General features: G+C 44.0%; 1 protein-coding gene across 2 annotated transcripts in view; it reads left to right on the plus strand.

Moving 5' to 3' along the window:
- cers3a (ceramide synthase 3a) overlaps positions 1 to 22,925 on the plus strand; it is a 58,869-nt gene that overhangs the window by 22,405 nt on the left and 13,539 nt on the right. Inside the window, exon 8 of one of the 2 annotated variants that reach the window (XM_044189586.1) lies at positions 18,959 to 19,087. The exons of the other annotated variant lie outside the window; for it this stretch is intronic. Within the exon in view, the coding sequence (XP_044045521.1) occupies positions 18,959 to 19,087 (129 nt within the window). The remainder of the gene's footprint in view (positions 1 to 18,958; positions 19,088 to 22,925) is intronic. 2 annotated transcript variants of the gene reach the window in all.

A 22,925-nucleotide genomic window follows, 5' to 3' on the forward strand; every position in this document is an offset into this window, starting at 1 on the left:
TTGCTACATGTACCACATGTTCATTTGCACTACCGGACTATTTATTTATTCATATACTGCACCATTTGCACTCCAGTACTATGTACTGGATACTGCAATAACTCATCTACTGCACTGTTAACTATTTCCATAAATTGCTCTACATTAATGTCCCCTCTGACAGTGTTGATGAGAGCCCATTAGAGAACCCCACCACCTTGCCAATCTTTACTCCTCCCACACCTGCCAGTGCCACCAACCAGCTGTAGGAGAGTATGGCCCTGCTGGAGCTGGACTTTGCTGAATTCAAAGAGCTGATCCAAGCCAGGCTGTCTGACCACCCAGACAACACTCTACCGCAGCCTAAAGAGGAGCTCCAGCAGCTAAAGAGAGACAACCAGGCCTTGGCATCTGACCTCAGAGGACATCTAGAGGCACTCAAAAAAGAAAACAGTGTGGTCTGTGCTCAGTTAGTCAAAGTGAAGGAGGATGCTAAGAATAGAGAAAGGAGCTTCACCAGGCAAGTCTAACACCTGACAGACCAACTGTCATCAGTCCCCAAAATGACAAGTACTGAGACACAGACTCTCCCTGCCAGTGTCCCACCCTCTCTGCTCTGCACTCAGCCCAACAACACCCTGGCACCTGCTGATAGATCCACACAGCCAGCTGCCAACACCCAGCTCTGCCCATCCCAGCTTCCTTCCACTCAGCTTGAAGAGGAAGCCCCACAAGTGGTCCTGCTGGCTGACTCTAATTTGAAATTCCTGGACACAAACAAGATTTTTCCTGGTAAGAACACATTATCTAAATGCTGCAGCACCCCACAGGCCAGGCAATGAAGCTTTTGAAAAAGGAGACCCTCAAGAGCCCTCAATGTCTGGTGATCCACACAGGAACAAATGGCCTACACAGCCTCCGTAAAGACACTGCTAAGGCAGTGAGGAAGATGGCGGAGCAAGCCAGTAGGGAGTTCCCTGACATCGCATTGTAGTCTCCACCCTACTGCCTAGGACAGATACCCCTCCTTATGTCATCCATGACATTAATATGGAGATCAGAAGAGGATGTGCCACCTTTAACCAACATCCACCTGGCCCTCCACCTAACCATTGGCACCTGGGACCTCTATGATGGTCTCCATCTAACCATGCTATCTCTGAGCTGGGAGACATCAGGGACATGCTGCACACCCTGTGCACCCAGCATCTGTTCAGCTAAGACACATACTCAGAACACCTTCTCACTTGAGAAACAGAATGATAGTACTGTAGTCAGTACAATGAGAATATTAGTGAAAGTAGTACATGCCTCCATGTAATCCATGTATAATCATTATTCATATTGTAAATATATAAATAATTGTAGGTGTTTTTATATTTGTCTCACTATACAGGTTCATCTTGATTGTTTTAATGCGTTAATTTCATTGACGCTGCTGGAATATTCAAGTTGTCCACTCCACAACCTTTGAGCTGACAAGTGGAATCCCTGAATTCATGAAATCTATCCAAGATGTTGATGTAATTGAGTTAACAGAAACATGGTGTCAAAATTATCTGCTCACTCATTGTCCTCCAGGATATAATGAAGTCATAATGCCCTCTATAAAAAAAACACACACATGCAAGGGCAGGTTATAAAACAAAAACAGAAGCCTATTAAAACGCAAAACACAGACAAATGACTTGATCAAGAATGCAAGACCATCAGAAAAGACTTGAGGAAAAATAGTAAATGAAAAACATTGCCAACCAAATAACCCAGCCTTACGCATTAGGTATAATGACATTTTAAACAAATATAAACGTTCAATTAAGAACAAAAAACTAAATTATACCTGCAACTTAGATACAGAAAATGCCGTTAATCAAAATTAATTCTGGGAGGCATTCTTCGGTGGCAAGAATAGAAGGCCTCTGGAGGTCTGACGGGATGCAAGCAGTGAAGACTGAAGCCCTCTGGAAGCCGGCGACGAAGTCGGGATCCTCTGGAGGTCTGACAGGATGCTGGCAGCGAAGACAGAAGGCCACTGGTGGTCTGACGGGATGCTGGCAATGAAGGGGGCACCCTTCTGGAGGCCGGTGGCATGGCTGGAGATCAAGATTGGGGTCTGTTAGCAGGACAGGAAGCGTCAGTGATGAAGAGACTAGCTGAGGAGACAATGGGACCAGTGATGCCAGGGAACCAGGAGGCTGCCACTCAGGTGGATCAGGAGATGGCTGCTGCAATCTAGCCAGCGGCAGGAGTGTGCTGAAGCTCAGAGAGTTCAGGGGATTGCTGCTGCAGCTCAGAAACTTCAGGAGGTTGCGGTCCAACCGGAGCAGGGGATGGCTGCTGCGATCCAGCAGCGGCAGGAGGTTGCGGCTCAACTGGAGCAAGAGATGGCTGCTATGATCCAGCAGAGGCAGAAGTGTGCTGCAGCCTATAGAGTTCAGGTAGCAGCTGCCGCACAGAGGGATCTGGAAGCTGCTGCAGCTCAGCACGAGGATCGTGTGACTGCTACAGCACAGGGAGTTCAGGGGGATGTTGCGGCGCAGCAGTAAGTTCAGGGGGCTGTTGCAGCCCAACAGGGAGTTCAGGGGGCTGCCACACAGGGACTGATGACCGCCACGGTGCAGGAACTGGTGTCAGCCAGGCTGTAGACTGAGGACCAGGCAGGACAGATGTTGACTCTGAGGCACTGAGCAGCTGAGTCTCTGGAGTGCTGGGCAGCGTGAGGCATGATGTCGGCAGCAGCCACGCTTCCTTCTGGGGGGGCTTTCCAGAAGGTTGCTCCAAGACAGGAAAAGGCTGAGGTGTACGCTGGTTAGCAGGCTGAGGCGCAGACTGGAGGCTAGCACGCAGGGATAACAGCTGGGAACTAGCAGGCCGGGTTTCAAGCTGATGGCTGGGGGGACCTCCGTCAGCCAGGTGGGCGCCCAGGTACAGGTTCGGAGCTGGGGGCGCCTCAGGACAGACAGGTTGCAGGCTAACGTACCCGAGCCTGACTGACAGAGGGCTAACATGCTGGTTGTTAGCAGACTGGACTGATAGCTGGTTGGTGGAGGACTGAGGGCTTGGGGGTACAGAGAAAGTCCATAAGAAACTTCGGAACAGAGTCCCTCAGCCAAGGCAGAGAGGACAATTTCCCATGGGCCAGGGTGCAGATTGCCTCTCTATGATAGTCCCCGACCGCCTTCCTCCACATATCCTCAAGGCACTCCAGGTCACTATTAGGTTCATCTGACATGGTGTCCGCTGGGTCCATTTTTTTGGTCAGATGGTACTGTTATGATTAGTCAAGCCGGGAAACAGGGAATACCTGGGAACAGGACCCAAACGCAGACTAGCAGGTAGAGCTGGTGCAGATCAGTCATTTTATCAACAAAAAAGGCTTACACTGAGTCCACCGGTGATCAGGCAAAATCCAGGCAGGCAAGTTACAAGGGAAACAAAGACTCCAGAACTCACAGATACAAGAAACCAGGGTGCTTGACAGAAATACGATGATTTGACACAGAACAAAGGAAGAACACAGACTAAATACACTCAGGTGGAACCAGTGAAAGCAATCAAGACAGGAAGCAAGAGAGAAGATAATAGGACAAAACCCAAAACCATGACAGAAGGGCTCTATTACAGATTTTTACATTGTGATATAGGGGGCAAATTGTATGATCTGGTTAAATCAATGTATTGGGAAAATAGATGTGCTGTAAAAATTGGAGAAAGACAAAGTGAATCCTTCACCCAGAGGAGAGGTGGTCGTCAGGGCTGTAACTTAAGCCCAACTTTATTTATTGTATGTTGTGTATATAAATGAACTTGCTGTACAGTTGGATCAGTGTGCTGCTCTGGCCTCTCCCTCCTAGATAGTGAGGGGAAGTCTCTGTTTTATGCTGATGACCTTGTTCTACTGTCTCCTACTGAACAAGGACTACAGCAACAGCTGGACATAGTAGAAAAGTACCATCAGAACTGGGCCCTGGCAGTAAATATGAAGAAACTAATGTCATGATTTTTCAAAAATGCCCCAGATGCCAGTAGAACAAATACCAGTTTATTATTAATAATCATATAATTGACCATAGTATGAGTTATACCTTCCTTGGTATAACCATAACAGCATCAGGGAGTTTCAACATGACAGTGAATACACCAAAAGAAAAAGTTCAAAGAGCTCTAAATGCAATTAAGAGAACATTTTATAATTTTCAAATTCCTATTAAAATCTGGCTTCAAATATTTGATAGTGTCATCCAGCCCATTGCACATGGTAGTGACATATGGAGTGACGTATGGAGTCCACTCAATCATCATAGCTATACCTATTTGGACAAACAGATCCAACAGAATCTTTACATGCAGAATTCTGCAGATACATTTTACACATACACAGAAAAACACCAACAAATGCGCTCACATTTTTTTTTAAATCACCTTAAATCCAGCCCCCTAGAGACAACCCAAGGGTTGAGCCCAGAAAAGAGTCCCCTATGTTCCCCTATAACATTGGAAAGAAACTAAAAGCCAAAGTAGATTAGAATGTTATCTGGCCTTAAAAAGAGATTATGAATTAATAATAATAATAATAATAATAATAATAATAATAATAATAATAATAAAAACTTTATTTATAGCACACTTATCAAAACTAAGTACAAAGTGCTTCACAACAAGAGAAATAAAATACCACAGTGAATGATGAAATATAAAGAAATAAAATACACAAAATCAATAATATAAACAGCCATTTCAGGTAAAATCAGGATATGCTTTCCAATAAAAATGAGTTTTGAGAAGAGACTTAAATGAAGACACTGACTCAGACAACCTAATTTCTTCGGGCAAGTTGTTCCAGAGCCTCAGGGCCCTGATAGCAAAACCTCTGTCCCCCTTAGTTTTCATCCTGGACTCAGGAACATACAGAAAACCCCTTCCCGAAGATCTTAAACTACGTTCATAAGGGATTACGAGGTCTAAAATAAAGTCTGGAGCCAGGCCATGAAGAGCCTTAAAAGTAATCAGCAAGATCTTAAAATCAATCCTAAAATAAACAGGGAGCCAATGTAAAGAGGCTAAAACAGGTGTGATGTGATTGTACTTCTTAGTCCTGGTTAATTGGCAGAATATATCTCTACTGTCAGAGATAGAAAGCAGAGATAGATTCTAACCAAGTATGGGCTCAGTGACCACAAACTGGCAATTGAAAAAGGAAAATACAAAAAATCATGGCAACCAAAGGAAAACAGAATATGTGGTCACTGTTCGACAGGTGACGTTGAGGCAGAGATACACTTCCTCCTACAATGTACAACATTTAATGGAATAAGGAAGGTTTACTTTAACAAGTTCAACTCTTTAATCTTAGCTTTCAAAGAGCTAAATGACCTCTCAAAATTAAAAATACTCCTTGGAGAAGGAGACAGGGCATATCTTGCTGCCCAATATATATCAACATACCACAACCTGAGGGACAGTGAATGACCTACACACACACAAAATGTTGCAGTGTTTAGTTTTCACTTTTTGTATTTTAACTGCAAGTCTACAATTTATTATTATTATTATTATCCCATCCTACTTATCTGTATATATTTTAACATCTCAAGCACATTTCTTCTGTTTATGTATGTTTTTATTTACATATGCTTTGGCAATGTTAACATCTGTTTCTCATGCCAATTGAACTGAAGAGAGATAGAGAGTGAGATACTGAAACTTTACTTTGTAAATAATAGTGGTGGTTACTACTTACTACCACTGAAAGTGCACTGCAGTCAGTGATAGAAACCCTGAAGAGCAGTCATCACTTCTCATCTTACTGGACCTGCCGTCAGCCTTTCACATGGTGAACCACCAAATCCTACTGTCCACCCTATACGAACTAGGCATCTCAGGTACAACACTACTTTGCTTTGAGACCTAGCTCGCAGGGCAATCATTCAAAATGGCATGGAAAGGAAAAGAGTGATCTCAAAATGGATGATAGAATGCCACCTTTAACTCAGTCCCTTTAAGACTGAAATTGTGTTGATCCCAGCCAGTCCCTCTGTTCAGCACAACATTATTATCCAGCTCAGCTCCGCCTTGCTCTCTTCAACAAAGTCTGCAAGAAATCCGGGCACTGTGATTGACAACCAACTAACTTTCACTGAGCAGGTTGCATCTGTCACTTGGTCATGTCACACTTCACACTATATAACATCAAAAGATCAAGATTGTTATGGTGTGTGTCTAACATGGTACTCAGGATGGTCCCTGGAGTCAAGCCTGCCTCTCTGCCCCCTAACCATAACCCATTTCCCCCCAAGGACCCTCCAGCATGGTCCCTGGAGTCAAGCCTGCCTCTCTGGGATTAAGACCCAAGTGCAGATGCCAGGAGCAGAGCTGTGCAGTTCAGTGGTATTTATTCAATAAACAAAAGGTACAACGCTTAGGGGATCGTGAGGCAGGCAAAATGTCAAATCCAAAAAAGCATTCCAAACATGCAAACAAATCCAAGAGCGGGCAGAAAAATCCAAAAGTCCAAATCAGTGGGCAAGGTCCAGGAAACACAAAGCAAATATTAAAAAATTATAGGCTGGGAAGCTTGACACAAGGAACAAAGGACGAACTGACAAGGAAACATGGGAAACACACTGACTAAATAATCACTGAGCATAAATCAGAAGTAAATGTACAAGACACATGAGGAGAGGAGAGTATTTCAAAATAAAACAGGAAATATCTATACACAAACCCAAAACCATAATGCCTCCCAGCCGTCCCTAAAAAACAAGAAGACCTTAGGCGGATGGCCTGAGGGTGGGACAGGTGAGGAACAGAAAACCTCAGGCGGACGGCAAAATGGGCAGAGCAGGTCTGGAGGGCGACCAGGAGGCTGGGCCAAAAGGCTGAGCAGGTGGCAGCAAACGCGGAATCCCTAGGGAGGCCGGCAGTGAAGGCAAAGCTCTGGAGGAGGTTTAATGCTGTGTGTTATCATGCTTAGCACATTTCATTATTTGTATCAGTCCCACGCTGCTGGGCCTTTACTTGTGTTAGTTTTCTGTCACTGCGTGTGGGGCCAATGTTTGCGTTTTATCTGACAAAAGTCCAGTAACATGGCTGCCAAGTACAAGTTTGCTGCTGGGTTCCTGTGTGATAAAGGGGCAATTATTGTGTCTTGCTGCAGCATTTAGGATCGTATGAACCTTGCTATGTGTGCCTTTCTCTCTCTCTCTCTCTTTCACTAACCTACACACATCCTTACATGCCTGACATACATGGCCTGAAATACGCATCCCAAACAACCCAGATAGCGTGGTAACCTAACTCGTTTGCACTCCATTCCATCTTAAGGATGAGTGAAGTGCAGCCTCCATTTTGGTTCTTACTCCCTTTGTTTAAGTTTTGCATTCCTGCCCGCCTTTCATCCTTCACTATTAATGTAAAATAGTATTTTAAATATTGCCATTTCTAAGTGGACGACCACATTTGAGACTGGTTTCACATTTTGGTTATTGGTCCCTGACCCCAAGGTGGTGCCCCATAAATATTAATCCTTTAATAATAATTTTATCAATATTAATAATTTATTAATCTTAATAAATATCTTTGATATTTTCTAATAACCAAACTTGCCCTACCAGATTCCCAACAGCACCAACCTACCTTAACAGCTTCATTCAGATTTATTAGCCCCGTTCACTACGATCATGCAAACAAACAACGACTAATCACTGTGCTGCAGGAAATCTCAAATTCTTCTCCTGTGTGCTCTTTCAGCAGGGATAAACTCAAATCAGCAAAATTCCACTCTGTCTTCAACAAGCACTTCTTCTGAGATTACTTACTTACCTAATATGCTTGTTGTCTCTGTCTCTTCCTATCTCTCCATCTATCGCTCTCCAAAGAAAAAAGGTAATTTACAATGCACTTCTGTGTTAATTCATGCACCTGCAGAGTGTTGAGGTACTTATTCTCAAATGTTTCTCATTGGCTTGCATTGCACCTCATTTGTACGTCACTTTGATCGCACTGGTACACTTTACCATATACTACTTGTTGTGGTTTTCATCCTTATTTAATGAAAATTGCACATAAGAGTCATGGTACATATAATATTAAACCATAAACTGCAGCATGCACTAAAAATAAGAACTAAGGAGACTATTCAAGAAAGAGCAGAGAGGGTTCAGTCCGCATTGCTTTATTTGCATCAATACAGAATACAAGCAAACTGAGTTGTCTTGAGCTCAACTGACTAGACAAAGAACTTTTTCTAATTTGTTTTATAGGGTGGTGGCACATGCGTTAGGGAGATTTAAAACAATACGTGTTTATCCCACTAAACTGTGACCTGGCAGAAGATGGGGTGTTCTCAAGCTATCAGCACAATTGAGGTCCCCCGTGGGTCAATTAGTCAAGGCTGTTAATTCTTTTCAAAAAAATATAAAGAAAATATATACTTAGAAAATATACTTAATTGGCCATTTCATGAACCCTTTTTTAATGCATACAAGACTATATGAATCATACAAGTTATGCTGTATTTGTATCAGTTCCACTCCCCATGTAATGCTCTGTGTGTCCCACAATAAGTATATTTTCCTGTAACTTTTTTTTGGTCCATCATCTGCACCTGCAAAGTACTGGACCCCACTGCTCATGGTTTCTCCTCTGGACATGCAGTCAGGTCATGCAGGATGTAAAATGTTCATTGTTGTTGGTCACACTATTTTTACAGAGAGCCTTCCATGAGAGAGTAGGGAGCAAACATATCACCTTAAATAAGTCTATGCTGGATAAGTAAGATCATACAGCATCATATATGAAGGGAGTGTAGAGTATATGTCTATGGCACTAGTGTGTGTATGTCTCTGAGATGCTTTAACCTTGAAAGCAGTTGGCGTGGTCAGTACTACCTTGTATGGCCCTGTTCATCCTGGTTCATCCCACTTCCTTTTGTAGCTCTTGATGTATACCCAATCTCCTGGAGACACCCATTCTGCCGTCGGTCCTGCCTTGGTGGCGTCAGTGGCACCTTTCACCTGTTCAAACAGAACCTGGCATATGGCAATTAGTCATTTTACATAGCTAGTCGTAAACAGTTCATGCGGTGTTAGATGCAGTTGTCTGTTAGTTTGCATGTGCATGCCAAAATTAGTGGTAGTACAGTCAGCCAATCCATCTTTGTTTGACTACAGATCTTGGCTAGTTTGTTTTTCAACACTCTGTTAGCTCACTCCACCAGTTCCTGCAACTGCGGGTGGTACATGCATCCTAACCTGTGCCTGATTCTAAGGAGTTGTGTCACTTTTGCCACTATTTTATTGTCTGAGCTGATGATGTCAGGAATACCAAACCTAGGTATAACTTCTCTGGTCAAAAAATTTACTAGTGTGTCTGTCTGCTTTAGCAGTAGGGCAAGCTTCTACCCATCTGCTAAACCTGTCGATGACTACTGTTACGGACAGACAGGCAGGAGACACCGATATGGAAACAGATGTGTATTTATTAGGTTACAGCCGTAAAAGACAGGTGTGCAGGTATGGCGATGGGGGAAACTATTGGAGGGAAGACTCGCTGATGTGGAGATCGCTGGAGAGGGAGATTGCTGGAGAAGGAGATCGCTGGAGAGGGGAATCACTGGAAAGGGAGCTAGGGGTTATGCAGAGTCGCATGGGGAGTCCTAGTATCAAACGTGGTCGGACCACTGGCTGAGGTGTGTGTTGGCCCTTTTGTGCTGGCTGTGATTGGGTGCTGATGGGGAGCAGGAGTGTGATAGGGAGCAGGTGTGCTTGAATAGCAGACGGTGGAGCCTGGCGTATCCATGACATTACCCTCAACGGCCAGCTCCCAAGAGTAGAACAACCCCGTCGTCGTGGTGGTCGTCCTACCCCACGGGGAGCAGGTTGATCCAGGCGGATGGCCCGGGGGTTGGGCATGTGCGGAGCTGGGAACTTCAGGTGGATGACCCGGAGCCTGGACAGGTGTGGAGATGGGAGGCTCGGATGGACGTCCCGGAGCCTGGGCAGGTGTGGAGCTGAGGCTCTCGGGTGGACAACCCGGGTACTGGCCTGGTGCGGAGCTGAGGACTTTGGGTGGATGACCTGAGGGCTGGCCTTGTGCGGGACTCACCGCATGAGGTCCGTGGCAAAGATCAAAGCCAGCGCGGGACAGCCAGACAGGTAGCAGGCAGTGGGACAGCCAGACAGGGAGCCGGCGGTGGGGCTGCTGGAAAGGGAGCTGGCGACGGGGCTGCCGGACAGGAAGCCAGTGACGGTGCAGTAGGACAAGAAGTCAGCGACGGGAAGATTGGTAGAGGAGCGGGCTTGACCAGTGGCATCCGGGAATCCGGAGTCTGCCACTCCGGCAGAGAAGGAGGGTATGGCTGCTTCTACGACCCAGCCGACGGTTCCGCGGCGTGCTGCAACCCAGCAGATGATTCCGCGAGGTCCGGGAACGAGGACCTGCTGCGGTCCGGCAGAGAGTCTGAGAACGAGGAGCCGCTGCTGCGATCCGGCAGGGAGTGATGGCACTGGAACTGGAGGCGCCGGAGCAGGTGAGCAGCAGGGCAGCTGTGCAGGTGAGTTGCTGGTTAGTAGGCTGAAGACTGGTCCGTAGAGGTGCAGGCTGAGGACTGGCAGGTCAGGGTGCAGGCTGATGACTGGCTGACGAATCAACGACTGGAGTGCCGAACACTTCCCTGAAGTGTGTTACGAAACTGCGAAAAGATTGAGTGATGGGTCCATTTCAAGACCATGTAGATTCTGCCCAGTGGAGTGCTGGTCTGTGGAGCAATGAGATTAAGAAGGCCACCTTGGATCGCTCGTCGGGATACAGGTGCGGCTGCATCTCTTGGACCAGGAAACACAGCAACAGGAATCCATCGCAGTCATCTGCCGAGCCAGAGAAGTGCGCTAGTTTGGCTATAGGGCTGGAATACACCGGTGGTGAAGGAGTGACTGCGGAGGTGACAGAAATGATGGACTCCCAGACTATGAGAAATAAGATCCTCTGGTCTGATGAGACAGATTGAACTTTTTGGCGTTAATTCTAAGCGGTATGTGTGGAGAAAACCAGGCACTGCTCATCACCTGCCCAATACAATCCCAACAGTGAAACATGGTGGTGGCAGCATCATGCTATGGGGGTGTTTTTCAGCTGCAGGGACAGGACAACTGGTTGCAATTGAAGGAAAGATGAATGCGGCCAAGTACAGGGAGATCCTGGAAGAAAACCTCTTCCAGAGTGATCAGGACCTCAGATTGGGCCGAAGGTTCACCTTCCAACAAGACAATGGCCCTAAGCACACAGATAAAATAACAAAGGAGTGGCTTCGGAACAACTCTGTGACCATTCTTGACTGGCCCAGCCAGAGCCCTGACCTAAACCCAATTGAGCATCTCTGGAGAGACCTGAAAATGGCTGTCCACCAACGTTCACCATCCAACCTGACGGAACTGGAAAGGATCTGGAAGGAAGACTGGCAGAGGATCCCCAAATCCAGGTGTGAAAAACTTGTTGCATCATTCCCAAGAAGACTCATGGCTGTACTACCTCAAAAGGGTGCTTCTACTCAATACTGACCAAAGGGTCTGAATACTTATGACCATGTGATATTTCAGTTTTTCTTTTTTAATACATTTGCAAAAATTTCTACATTTCTGTTTTCTGTCAAGATGGGGTGCTGAGTGTACATTAATGAGAAACAAAATTAACTTTTTTGATTTTAGCAAATGGCTGCAATGAAACAAAGAGTGAAAAATGTAAAGGGGTCTGAATACTTTCCGTGCCCACTGTATGCTGTGCGGCCTCCGCTATCAGTCTTGAGGGGGCACTGTAACTGCGGCTGCTCTGTACTGTTCAAAGGTGGGCTTGCTGCAGCTTCGTTCTGCCTCATCATCATCACCAAAGTCGTCATCAGCTTCTGAGTCATGACATGATTGTGGTTCAGATGGGATGGGCAGGTCATCACCTTGATCCAGGAGAAGATCGAAGTATTGAGGTTGCAGTGGTGGTTCCATGCAAGACTATCGCCTGTGGGGGGACATTGTATAATTCACTGTCTGTGCTTTGTCTTGCTTGTCTTCAGCACAGGCACACCATTTGATCTTGAAGGTTATCTATTTGTGTCAATGACTGTTCCAGCTGTTTGTAGGAGTCTCTCATCTCATCATCCAATGCTTGTCTGTCCTTTTGCTCCTGTGCAGCTCTCTGTGCGTGCTGTTGTGATTCAATTATCACATTAACAAACTAGTGTTAATGTCCAGAACCATGAGATTGTCATGCACCTTGCTTAGTCTAGGTTCCGTGCTGGAGTCATGTCTCCTGCTTCCATGTCGTGGTGGTTTAGCCCAAAGGTCTCATAGTCCATTCTGCTTGGCCCTGGTCTGGACTTGTCTGCTTTTCATGGAGGTGGATGAATATGGGGATGTGGGACAGGACACACACATCCTTTTCTCGTTGTATTGATGGAATGGGGAGAGATTGCATGGGTTTAGGTGAGCTGAGCTTGTGATGTGACCTTCTTTGATCCTGCCCAGGGGATCCCCTTAATGCTTCCTCCTCTTGTGAGCATGGCTCATAAAGGGCTATTGTCCTTGATGCACCAGGTGTTGAATGAGCCGGCATCCATCCTTCAAGGTTCCAGTTGTTAGCCATGTGTAGTCACTTCCTGTTTCCCACATACTTCACCTCCAAGTCTCCTTCTGTCTTTAATTTGTTTTCCCACAGCTTCTCTCATCTTGTTAGTTCTGCTATTTCTTCATCTTTTTTCCTTATTCTGTCTTCCATCAGTGCCTCTTTATTAAAGGGACTATTGGCTGCAAGTGTCTGAACAGCAGGTGGTGCAGCTGCTGTGGCTGTCATGGGCGGAGCTGCTGCTGCAGTTGATGTGGCTGGGTAGGTAGGCAGCCATGGCTATGTTGTAGTCCCACTGTTGTCCAGTAGAGGGCAGTGGTTGTAGCTGTAAGGTCGCCTCTGTACCTCGATGGCCATGGGTAGGCACGTCAGAGCAGGCCGTATTAAAAGTGTGTCCCATGTATCTGATGTAGCACCTCCAGATGCAGTCCCTCCCACTGTCCATCGCTGCTGAGCATGCCACACTGTGCAGTCCACTGTCTTTGGACATTACCATTTGGCTGTAGAAGCCAGTGAGGTATAGGGCAGAGCTGTAAGTCCCTGTTTATGTAGCATTACTCCAAAACATAGTGGGGGACCACAGTGTCTCAGCCATCAGTGGGTAGATCCCATAGTAGGAAGGCAGGGCTAGTGGTACTGGAGGGCGTTGCATTATTCAGCGTGCTCACCTTTTGGCAGGGATGCCATCTGAGCAGCATGGATCTGAAACCAACTCAGAACAATTTTTGCTTTCTGTATTTTGCCTTGTGGGTCTTGGCGCAGTCACTTTATCGCCTTTTATACTCATACTTTATCTTCTACTCTTTTCAGCTCTTACAATAACACAATGATTAATTATAACAACACAATAATGATTACAATGACACTTTTTCTCAACTTCTGTTAACCTCTTGTTAACCTTAACAACAACACAAACACAGCAAATAAATTAAACTCTTGAGCCTTCCCTGACTCTTTTGTCTCATTTTTTCATCTGGATATATAATGTGAGGGTCTCCTTTTTTTTACTGGCACTTGTCTAAAATCTTCGGACCAGATGACTGATAGCAAAGGTCTTACCTTAGTGTAGCCTATCTACACCACAACCTGCCTTGCTATTCTTTATCATTTTCCTGTCCTTAGGATCCTATCTAACAGCATCTCCAGCAGAGAATCTTTCCCTCGAACTGCTTACTGCTTCTTTCGTTCTTTACTGTGCTAGAAACTAAAGCTCCCTGCCTTAATTTCTACCTAGGACTGAAAACTGTTGCTTCGTATGCAGTTTCCCCAAGGGATTTCAATCTGCCCGCGCACCTAACTGTGCTCTCTATGCAACTCTAATTAGGACCTGTTTCATACACTTACACATTCACACCATCATGAATGTTATGAAACACTTTGTGACAGATCATTATGTTTTGAACATCACACTGCTCCATGTCTGTATCTTCAAGGGCATTAGAAGACTCATGTGCTGCCCCTTCACCCTCTGGAGCCAGACCAACCATTGTATGTGCTTATTAGTTCTTCAATTCTCAGTACTTCTACCAAAAACAAGGTATTTTCCAGTGGTCAGGAAACCACCCTGTATTCCAGCAAGTACTGGACCACATTGTTCATGGTTTCCCCTCTGGGCATGCAGAATGTAACCTGTACATTGTTGTTCATCACACTATTTTTACACAGAGAGCCTTCCATGAGAGAGTAGGGACCAAACATATCACCTTAAATAAGTCTATGCTGGATAAGTAAGATCATACAACATCATATATGTAGGGAGTGAGTTATGAATTAGGGATATCTCGAATATATTCGATATATTAGAATATTAATTAATGTGTAATATAGCAGATGACCATATCGTCATATTCAAGTTTTCAGTGGTTGCCGCTGAGGGGTAGTTATATTACTTTAGTCAACAATTTAGTGTGTAGATAAGCTCAAGTTACAGTATAATAGTAATTGAAAGGCTGTGTGTTGTTTATTTGCACAGAAAATAAATAAAGTCCTAATTTATTTAACATTACTACAGCATCTTCTACTCTTCACTGCAGTTGGTCCAGGCTGTGAACAGCTAACTAGCTAGGTAGCAGCTAACTTTATTACAACAAGAGAAAACGTGATCAATCATCTGATCACTCTGATTACTCTACCCGTGGCTTCCAGCTCCGCAGCTCCAAAACATAGTGGGGGACCTCCGGTTTTAGGCTTTTTTAATTGATGCTAGCCTGATTCGAAGATGCTAACTAGCTAGCTGTTCACAGTCCAGAGCAACTCTGCTGTGAAGAGTACAAGAAGACGCTGTAGTAATGCTACATAAACAGGGACTTTTTATTTATTTTTTGTGGCAGCAAACACAACACACCGCCGTCCAGTAACTATTATACTGCAACCTGAGCTCATCTACACACTTTATGGCTGACTAAGGTAACATAAGGGAAAGGCTCACTTTCACGACACCGCTGGTTACCCACAAGGCCACCGTAAGGGGAAGGCTCGGCCGGGAAACACAGAAAAGCAGGAGGGCTGTGGGTGTGCTAACCAGAGGTGGAAGACTTATTCAGGTCCATAACTTAAAAGTACTAACACCAACTTTGAAAATACTCCACTATGAGTAAAATGTCTGCATTCTAAACCTTACTAAGGTAAAAGTATGTATTATAGCAAAATTTACTTAGCCTACTCATTGTGCAGTAAAATGGTCCTTTTCAGTGTTTTACTATTATATACGATGTTTTTGGATTATTATTACTGCTGCATTATTGTGTATGTTGTATTTTACTGCTGTAGATGTTTAAGGTTAATTTTAACTCCTTTATATACTGGTGGGCAGTTGAATCTACAGGAATGCATCATATTCTTTAAGATCATCTTATGTTTGCACTATTTGAGAATTTATAGTATGTTATTTTAGAGAAAATGTGTATATCAAGATATATATTGTATATCACAACATAGCCTAAACATATTGCTATTTCAGTGATATTGCTAGGTACACATCCTGAGTCTCTCACACGTTAAAATCTGAAAGAACGCAGTAATAGGTTTTAAGAGAGAAAGAGAGGGGAGGGGGTTTAGAGAGAGAGAGAGAGGGTTTAGAGAGAGAGGGGTTATAAGAGAGCGAGAGAGGTTTTGAAGGAGGGGGTGGGGGAGAGGGACGCACAATGCAAATACCACCTATAATTTTTTAAATAATAATAATGTAATGGTAGTGGTAACAATCATATTAATAAACTGATAATAATAGGAATGACAGAGCCAATAACAACAACTGTATAGCAGTTGTCAAGCAGGAACACGGAGGCAGCAGGTGGCCCACAACCACAGATCCAGTCTCTGCAGCTCCAAAGGCAGAAATACCTGCTGAAAGCGACAGAGAAACGAGAAAGCACAGAACTACGGGAGAGAGAAGATGTCGAGTTTGTAACATGCAGTAATAGGATAAAAATGCATACAGAGGGAGTGGAGGAGAGAGGAAAGAGGTGCATCATGGGAAGTCTCCCAGCAGTCTTGGCCTATAGCAGCATAACTAAGGGATGGTTCAGGACTCAACCAAGCCAGCCCTAACTATAAGCTTTATCAAAGAGGAAAGTCTTAAGCCTACTCTTAAATGTGGAGATGGTGTCTGCCTCCCGAACCCAAATTGAGATCTGTGGAATCAGATGGCTTGAACGGAGGACTCACCGTTAACATTTACAAACTGAGATCAATCTGATAGATAGGATTCAAACCAGCTTAGTGCGGTTCCTGTAATGACGCAGCCAGGTTTCAGTAAGACAAAATAAGTCAATATGATACTCTGATATTAAATTGTTCAGTAGTAAAGCTTTAGATGACAGAGATCTGATGTTTAAGAGTCCACATTTAATTCTCCTATTGTGTTGTGCTATTTCAGCGTTTTTATGTATAACTCCTCTTCTGTTAATTTTTGGTTTTGTTAATTTAAGTGGTCAGGGGGCAGACACCGTCAAGGAGTTTTGGGTGGGTAACTGCTCTAGAAGTGCAGAGAAGCATGTAGGACTGCAACTCCGCCTCCTGGTCTCAACTGTGAGTTGACATGGTTTAGGTCCACTAATAAAAGCAGTCAGGTTTCTAGATATGAGAGCTGCTCCATCCAAAGTGGGATGAATGGCATCTCTCCTAATCAGACCAGGTCCCCAAAAAGTGTGCCAATTATCTACAAAGCCCACATCATTCGCTGGACACCACCTTGACAGCCAGCGGCGGAATGAAGACATGCGGCTAAACATATCATCGCTGGTCAGGTTTGGCAGGGGCCCAGAGAAAACTACGGAATCTGACATTGTCTTTGCATATGTACACATCAATTCAACATTAACTTCAGTGACCTCCGATTGGCATACTCTGGGGAGTCATTACCACCAACGTGAATAACAATCTTACTGTATTTACGTTTATCCTTAGTCAGCAGTTTTAAATAGGATTCAACGTCGCCTGCTCTAGCCCCAGGAATACATTTGATTATGGTCGCTGGTGTCGCTAACTTCACAAAATGTTTCTCAAAATGGAGCTGCCAATAATCAGTGTTGGTTTCTCAGTGGATGTGTCGCTGAGTGGGAAGAACATGTTAGAAAGGGTAGAGAGGTTGGTGGTGAACCGTGAGCTTGTGCTTACTTTACTAATTAAACATGATGTGCTTGATGGTGACTCCTGATGAAACTTGAAAGCTCAGCATTCTTGTTGCCATTTATTCACCCAGAAAAAGCTAATATTTCTCTGTATAATATGACCTCCTCTTTCTGTCAGATGCTGTGTGTCTGCAGTGTATTTACAGATTTGGGATTTTATTTGTTTAATTTTGATACATTTTCAGATACATAACCATAATTATAACCCTATAACATCAAACACAAGTTTAACTACGAGTTTACTGCAAAAACACAAATTTTATTGGAGACCCACTCAAATGACCGCCTGTGGGTCCCGGGGACTCACAACATTGAAAACCTATCAACATCACTGTTATTTATAAGCCATATTGCCCAGCCCTATTATGAATTATATGTTAGTGAGAGATTATAATTGAGTTATTCCAATAGTGATATTTGTCACATGCAAGGTGGACACACTATTTTACTAGATGCTTCAACATACTTTTAACATACTTTTAATTAATGTTGCTACCTGTTAACATCTCTGTACATACTGTATGTGTATATATATATATATATATATCATATTGTATTCTTATAGTTGAACTTCTGCACTATTTTATGTCTTATGTCTAGATTAAAATTTTCTTTTTTAGATGTTTTGTATAAGTATTATTGGACGGAGCCAGTAAACAAAGAATTTCATTGCCAACAACTGCCTGTAATTGTTGTGCATATGACAAATATAGAACTTGAACTTGAATGCTGAAAAAAACAGTTTGGCCTCACACCAATTCTATGTACTGTTCAATAGTGCAATGTAATTATCCAAAGTGACATTTTCAATGGTGTATCGTAATTAAGCATTGCCATTTCCTTTTATCAACATCTGAATTAGTTATGGTTGGAGAGGACCCTCCTCCTTCCTCCAGAGCTGTGGACCTAGGGCCTCGGAACGATACCAGGCCATGGAACATTTGCTACATGGCCACAAGAAAATTATGGGATCGGGCAAAAAAAGCTGAATTATAATTTGTTGACTATTATAAGCTATTTTTGCAGTAATTATTTGAACTTGGTGTAGTCTATGCTGTATTTTACCTCATCCCTCCATGTCACACCCCCAACAACAGCACTCTCTTTTCTCTCTCTGTCTCTCTCCTCCTCTTTCTGTTGGTCTGTAATTTTCTAACTTTTATTTTCGCTTATTTGTGTGTTGCAAGGATCAATAGAGAGAATTCAGACATAATCTAAAACTTGTATGATTTGTGAAGTGGCATGTTAACCCGAAAACAGACTAATGGGGAAACCCTGTATTATGCTCGTTCCAGTGTGTGTACTAATGAGGTGTGAAGAACAATTACGCTTGACAATAACGTCCAGTCCTCAACGACACTGTTAATATAAAAACGGTCCATGGTGCAAAAAAGGTGGGGACCCCATGCTCCAGAGGACCCTGTTTCCTATCATAAAGTGGACGGACCATGTTAGTAGTCGGGCTTAAGCACGGCGATGTCTGTTGGTCCATTGAACAGGTCAGAAGCAAGATGTCTCCACAACTACTGGATATTCATTATCTCCAGAGGGTGAACCCTGATTAATGTGTAACGAGCTCCCTGATCATTCCTTTAGTGCCACCACCAGGACAAAGTTTCCATGTGCACACTAGAAATGTGACCTTGTAACCTAATTGGTAGATTGCTATGACATTTGCTGAAAGCATTCAAACTCCCCCAGCGTTCTACATGTTAAATGACTTTGTTTTTTTCCTCCTTCAGGACTTTAAGGAGCAAATCATCCACCACTTGGCCACGCTGGTCCTCTTATCATTTTCCTGGTGTGTCAACTACATTCGTATAGGAACACTGGTCATGCTCGTCCATGATGCCTCCGATGTTTTACTGGAGGTCAGTCACAGCCACATATGGGTTTAAACAGCCCTATCACCTGATAGCATGTTGAGAGAGCAGTGAGAACCACACAAATTTCATTTTAAATATATTTGTGTCAATCTGGACATTCAGATCAGTAAACGTAATTAACAGAGGAGGAAAGAGACTTGTAAAATTACGTTAGCTGTGGTGAAACTGGTAGCCTGAGTCTGAGGGACAGCTGCAGAAGAAAAGAGAGAGGACAGAAACCCCCACAGAAAATGAAGAGATAGAAATCACAGGGAAGGTAAGAGTGTGGGAGTGAGAGAGAGACAGCGAAGGCACAAAGTCTGTGTGTGTGACGGAGGGGGGACGGGGAGAGAGCATTGGGAAGACTTTTTTTTTTAATAATGTTGTGTAGCAGAAAGCTGTGCTATTCTCTATTCTTGAGATTAACAGCAATCAGTAAATTTCTGTTTCTCTCCCAGTTTCAAAACTTGTCTGGATTTTAAAACTCCATGCAGCCTCGTAAACCCCTTCCTGATTAAATAGATGTTTGCTAGTAACCCAAACAACAGAAATTCTGAGGCTCAGGAACTATATTTTAAGATTTTTAAAACAGAAAAGCGAGATCAAAATGAGTTGTATATGTAAATTAACAACTGATATTTGACAACTGACACAGATTTGATTACGTACTGTATGTGTTGTGTCCCACCATTCATTTGTCTGCCACTTTATGCCACTAGGGAGCACTGTCATAAAGTAAGTACTAGTTGAGATGCTATATAGAGGAGAGTAAGAGAGTTAAGATGGCTACTACTGAATGTATGATAGTGTGCTGCTACTGAAAACTCTGTTTTGCTTTACTCTTAGCCTGTTGAAGTAAACACTGCTTGTTAAGACTTCTGCCTTCTTTTATTCACGAGCCAACACTACATTTTGGCAATGAGTGAACCTACGTGCTTTGACACTTTTTTTACTGACTCAACATGGCTGGAAATGTGCCTCCACCTACAATGTTTTTTACCTGACCAGGAGAGCCACCGATGCCTTTCAACATGTGGATGCAGATTTTCAACAACTAGTTGCTGGTGATTAGTGCAAGGGGAAACTTGGCCTAAGGATTGCAAGAGAGCTAATTTGCTCCATTCCCTCAGGACTGAGGGACAACGGATTTTCTACTCGTTGCCAGAAACAGGTGACACTTTTGCCTATGCTGTTTCTGCTTTAGAGAAGTACTTCACGCCAGAGTACTTTGCAACTGTGGTTTAGTGGTAGAGTGGGTCGTCCACCAATCAAGAAGGTCGGCTTCCCCCAGCCCACGTGTTGAAGTGTCCTTGGGCAAGACACTGAATCCCAAATTGCTCCCGAGTGCCTTCGGTGTGTGAATGTGTGTGAATGATTAGTTACTTTGATGAGCAGTTCTGCTGAAGTGCTTTGAGTAGTCAGAAAGACTAGAAAGGTGCTAAATACAGTACAGTCCATTTACCATTCAAAGTTAATGTCATTGTGGAACGGCATGCATTCAGAAAGCGGACGCAAGCGCCTCATGAGACTATTGTACATTATGTGGCATTGCGTGACCTTGCTTCAAAATGTGGATTTGATGATAAAACGAGCGAAATGATCTGTGAGCAGCTAATTGAACATGTGTGCAACCCCAGCATTAGGAAAAGGCTTTTGCTTGAACCAGATCCGACACTGGACAAAGCAATTACAACTGCAATACAAGTGGAATCTGCTGTTCAAGCTAAAATGATTGCAGCAGATAGCAGTGCCCCAGTGCAAGCTCTACAGCCACGTCCACGTGCCTCTAAACAGAAATACAAACAGTACACTCGCCTATCACTCCCTCCGGGAAATAAACGACGCCATGGTTCTGGATACTGATGGATTTATTGCCTTTCTCATTCTTTTCTCCGCTATCACGTTCACCGTCAATGAAATCCACCATCAAACTACAGTATGACAATGTAAAACATAAACACATTCACATATATTGCAAAAAACCCTATACAAATACACTCGGGAAACACAAACATACTTTACATACCTCGCTGGCTGCATATAACCAAGAGGGAATGAGTTCTTGAAATACCCTGATCAAAATACAAAAATGAAAAACATCTTTTCTTCTTTGCAACTTCTTTACAACTTAAATTCACATGCAGAGATATTAACTTCTCACCAAAGGTCCGTGATTTTCCTGTTGCATCTTTCAAAATGTCCGTGTATAACGCATATGTACTTTAGTTCCTACTTAACATAAGCACTCAATATGCATAAATTAATTTAAACAAACATAACAAAAACATTAAAACGACAGAAATAATATGTATGGAAATTATAGAACATATTAATTGAAAGAAATATGTACGGCAGTTATATTGCCCAAATAAGCCTTCTAATGCCACTGCTACATCCTCCTGTACCTGCTTCAGGTGTGGCTCTGACAAACATTTGGCTAATTCTCCCTGCAGGGAAGACAACTTGTAAATCGTGCCATAAATATTTTGCCCCTGTTTGCCGCTCATCCAGAACCAGTGATGTAGGTGAGATACTGCTACCTAACTTGACAGTGCAATACTTAAGAGACTCCTGCCAGGCATCAGAGACACTTAGGTGCAAGATTAATATCAGTACACCTGTTTTTCTTGTCAACGAGCATGAGCTAGTTGTGGATACAGGCTCTGCAGTGTCTATTTTGCCACACCACACCTATGAGCAGTACTTCAGTGACACACCGCTGTTCCCACCTAGTATTCGGCTAGTGACAGAATCCCTGTGCTTGGCTGCCTACAAGTCCAAGTGAGTAGAGGAGTTTCAACTGCCTCAGCCACGTTCTTTGTGGTGAAGAAGGGCACCCCTCTACAACGAAGAGATCTCATGGCTGCCTTAAACATCTGCGTCAAAAGCAATACTGTCTTTCCTCCACCCACTGCTTCCCCTGCTCCTGTGTTGACCACAAACTCTGCACCTGCCTCTTGCATCCCTGCTGCTCCTGACGTCAGCTGTGCACAAAACTTTGTGCACAAGGTGAAAATTGATCCTACTGTCAAACCAGTACGGCAGAAACTATGACACCTGCCTTTTACTGTAAGGGCGTCTGTCTCAGCTGAACTGGACCTGCCTCATGCCTCATGTGGATGAACTTTTTGCAAACCTACAAGGTGCTAAGATGTTCTCTACAATCAAGCTGGCTAATGCATACTACCAGCTGCCTCTCCATGAAGATAGCAGAGTCCTTACAGCATTTATGACACACAAGGGCCTTTTCAGATTCTGTAGGGTTCCTTATGGCCTTGCAACCGCCCCCTCAGCCTTTCAGAAAATGATGGCTGACATTCTCAAGGGCCTCCCATGTGTCCAAAATTATCTGGACAACCTCATTGTCTACAGCAACACCCCTGCTGAACATGACCAGAATCTCAACACTGTCCTCCAAAAACTGAAAGAGGCTGGACTGGTGCTCAACGATAGTAAATGTCACTTCAGGAAGCCCTCTCTATACTTCTTAGATCATACCATCACTGCAGATGACATCCTTCCTTACCAAGAACACATTGATCCATCCAGAAAGTTCCTCCTCCAACTGACGTCACTGCCCTGAGGTCCTTTCTGGGCCTAGTGTCCTGGTGCTCAAAGTTTTTGCCCAACTTTGCAACAGTCGTGGCGCTTGCATGTGCCAGTGACAAAGACACCTTTACATGGACTCCTGCGAGAACGTACCTGTGGGGATGTCCCTTTACCCTCCGCACAGACCACCAGGCGTTGACAACACTGCTCGGGCTAGAGTGCATGTTGCCCGCTGGTCTGCATGCCTGCTCTGTTTTGATTATGATGTCGTCTACTGACCAGGTTCCCAGAATTA

Source organism: Siniperca chuatsi, linkage group LG1, assembly GCF_020085105.1.
Source record: "Siniperca chuatsi isolate FFG_IHB_CAS linkage group LG1, ASM2008510v1, whole genome shotgun sequence".
In the NCBI taxonomy this organism is placed as follows: Eukaryota; Metazoa; Chordata; class Actinopteri; order Centrarchiformes; family Sinipercidae; genus Siniperca; species Siniperca chuatsi.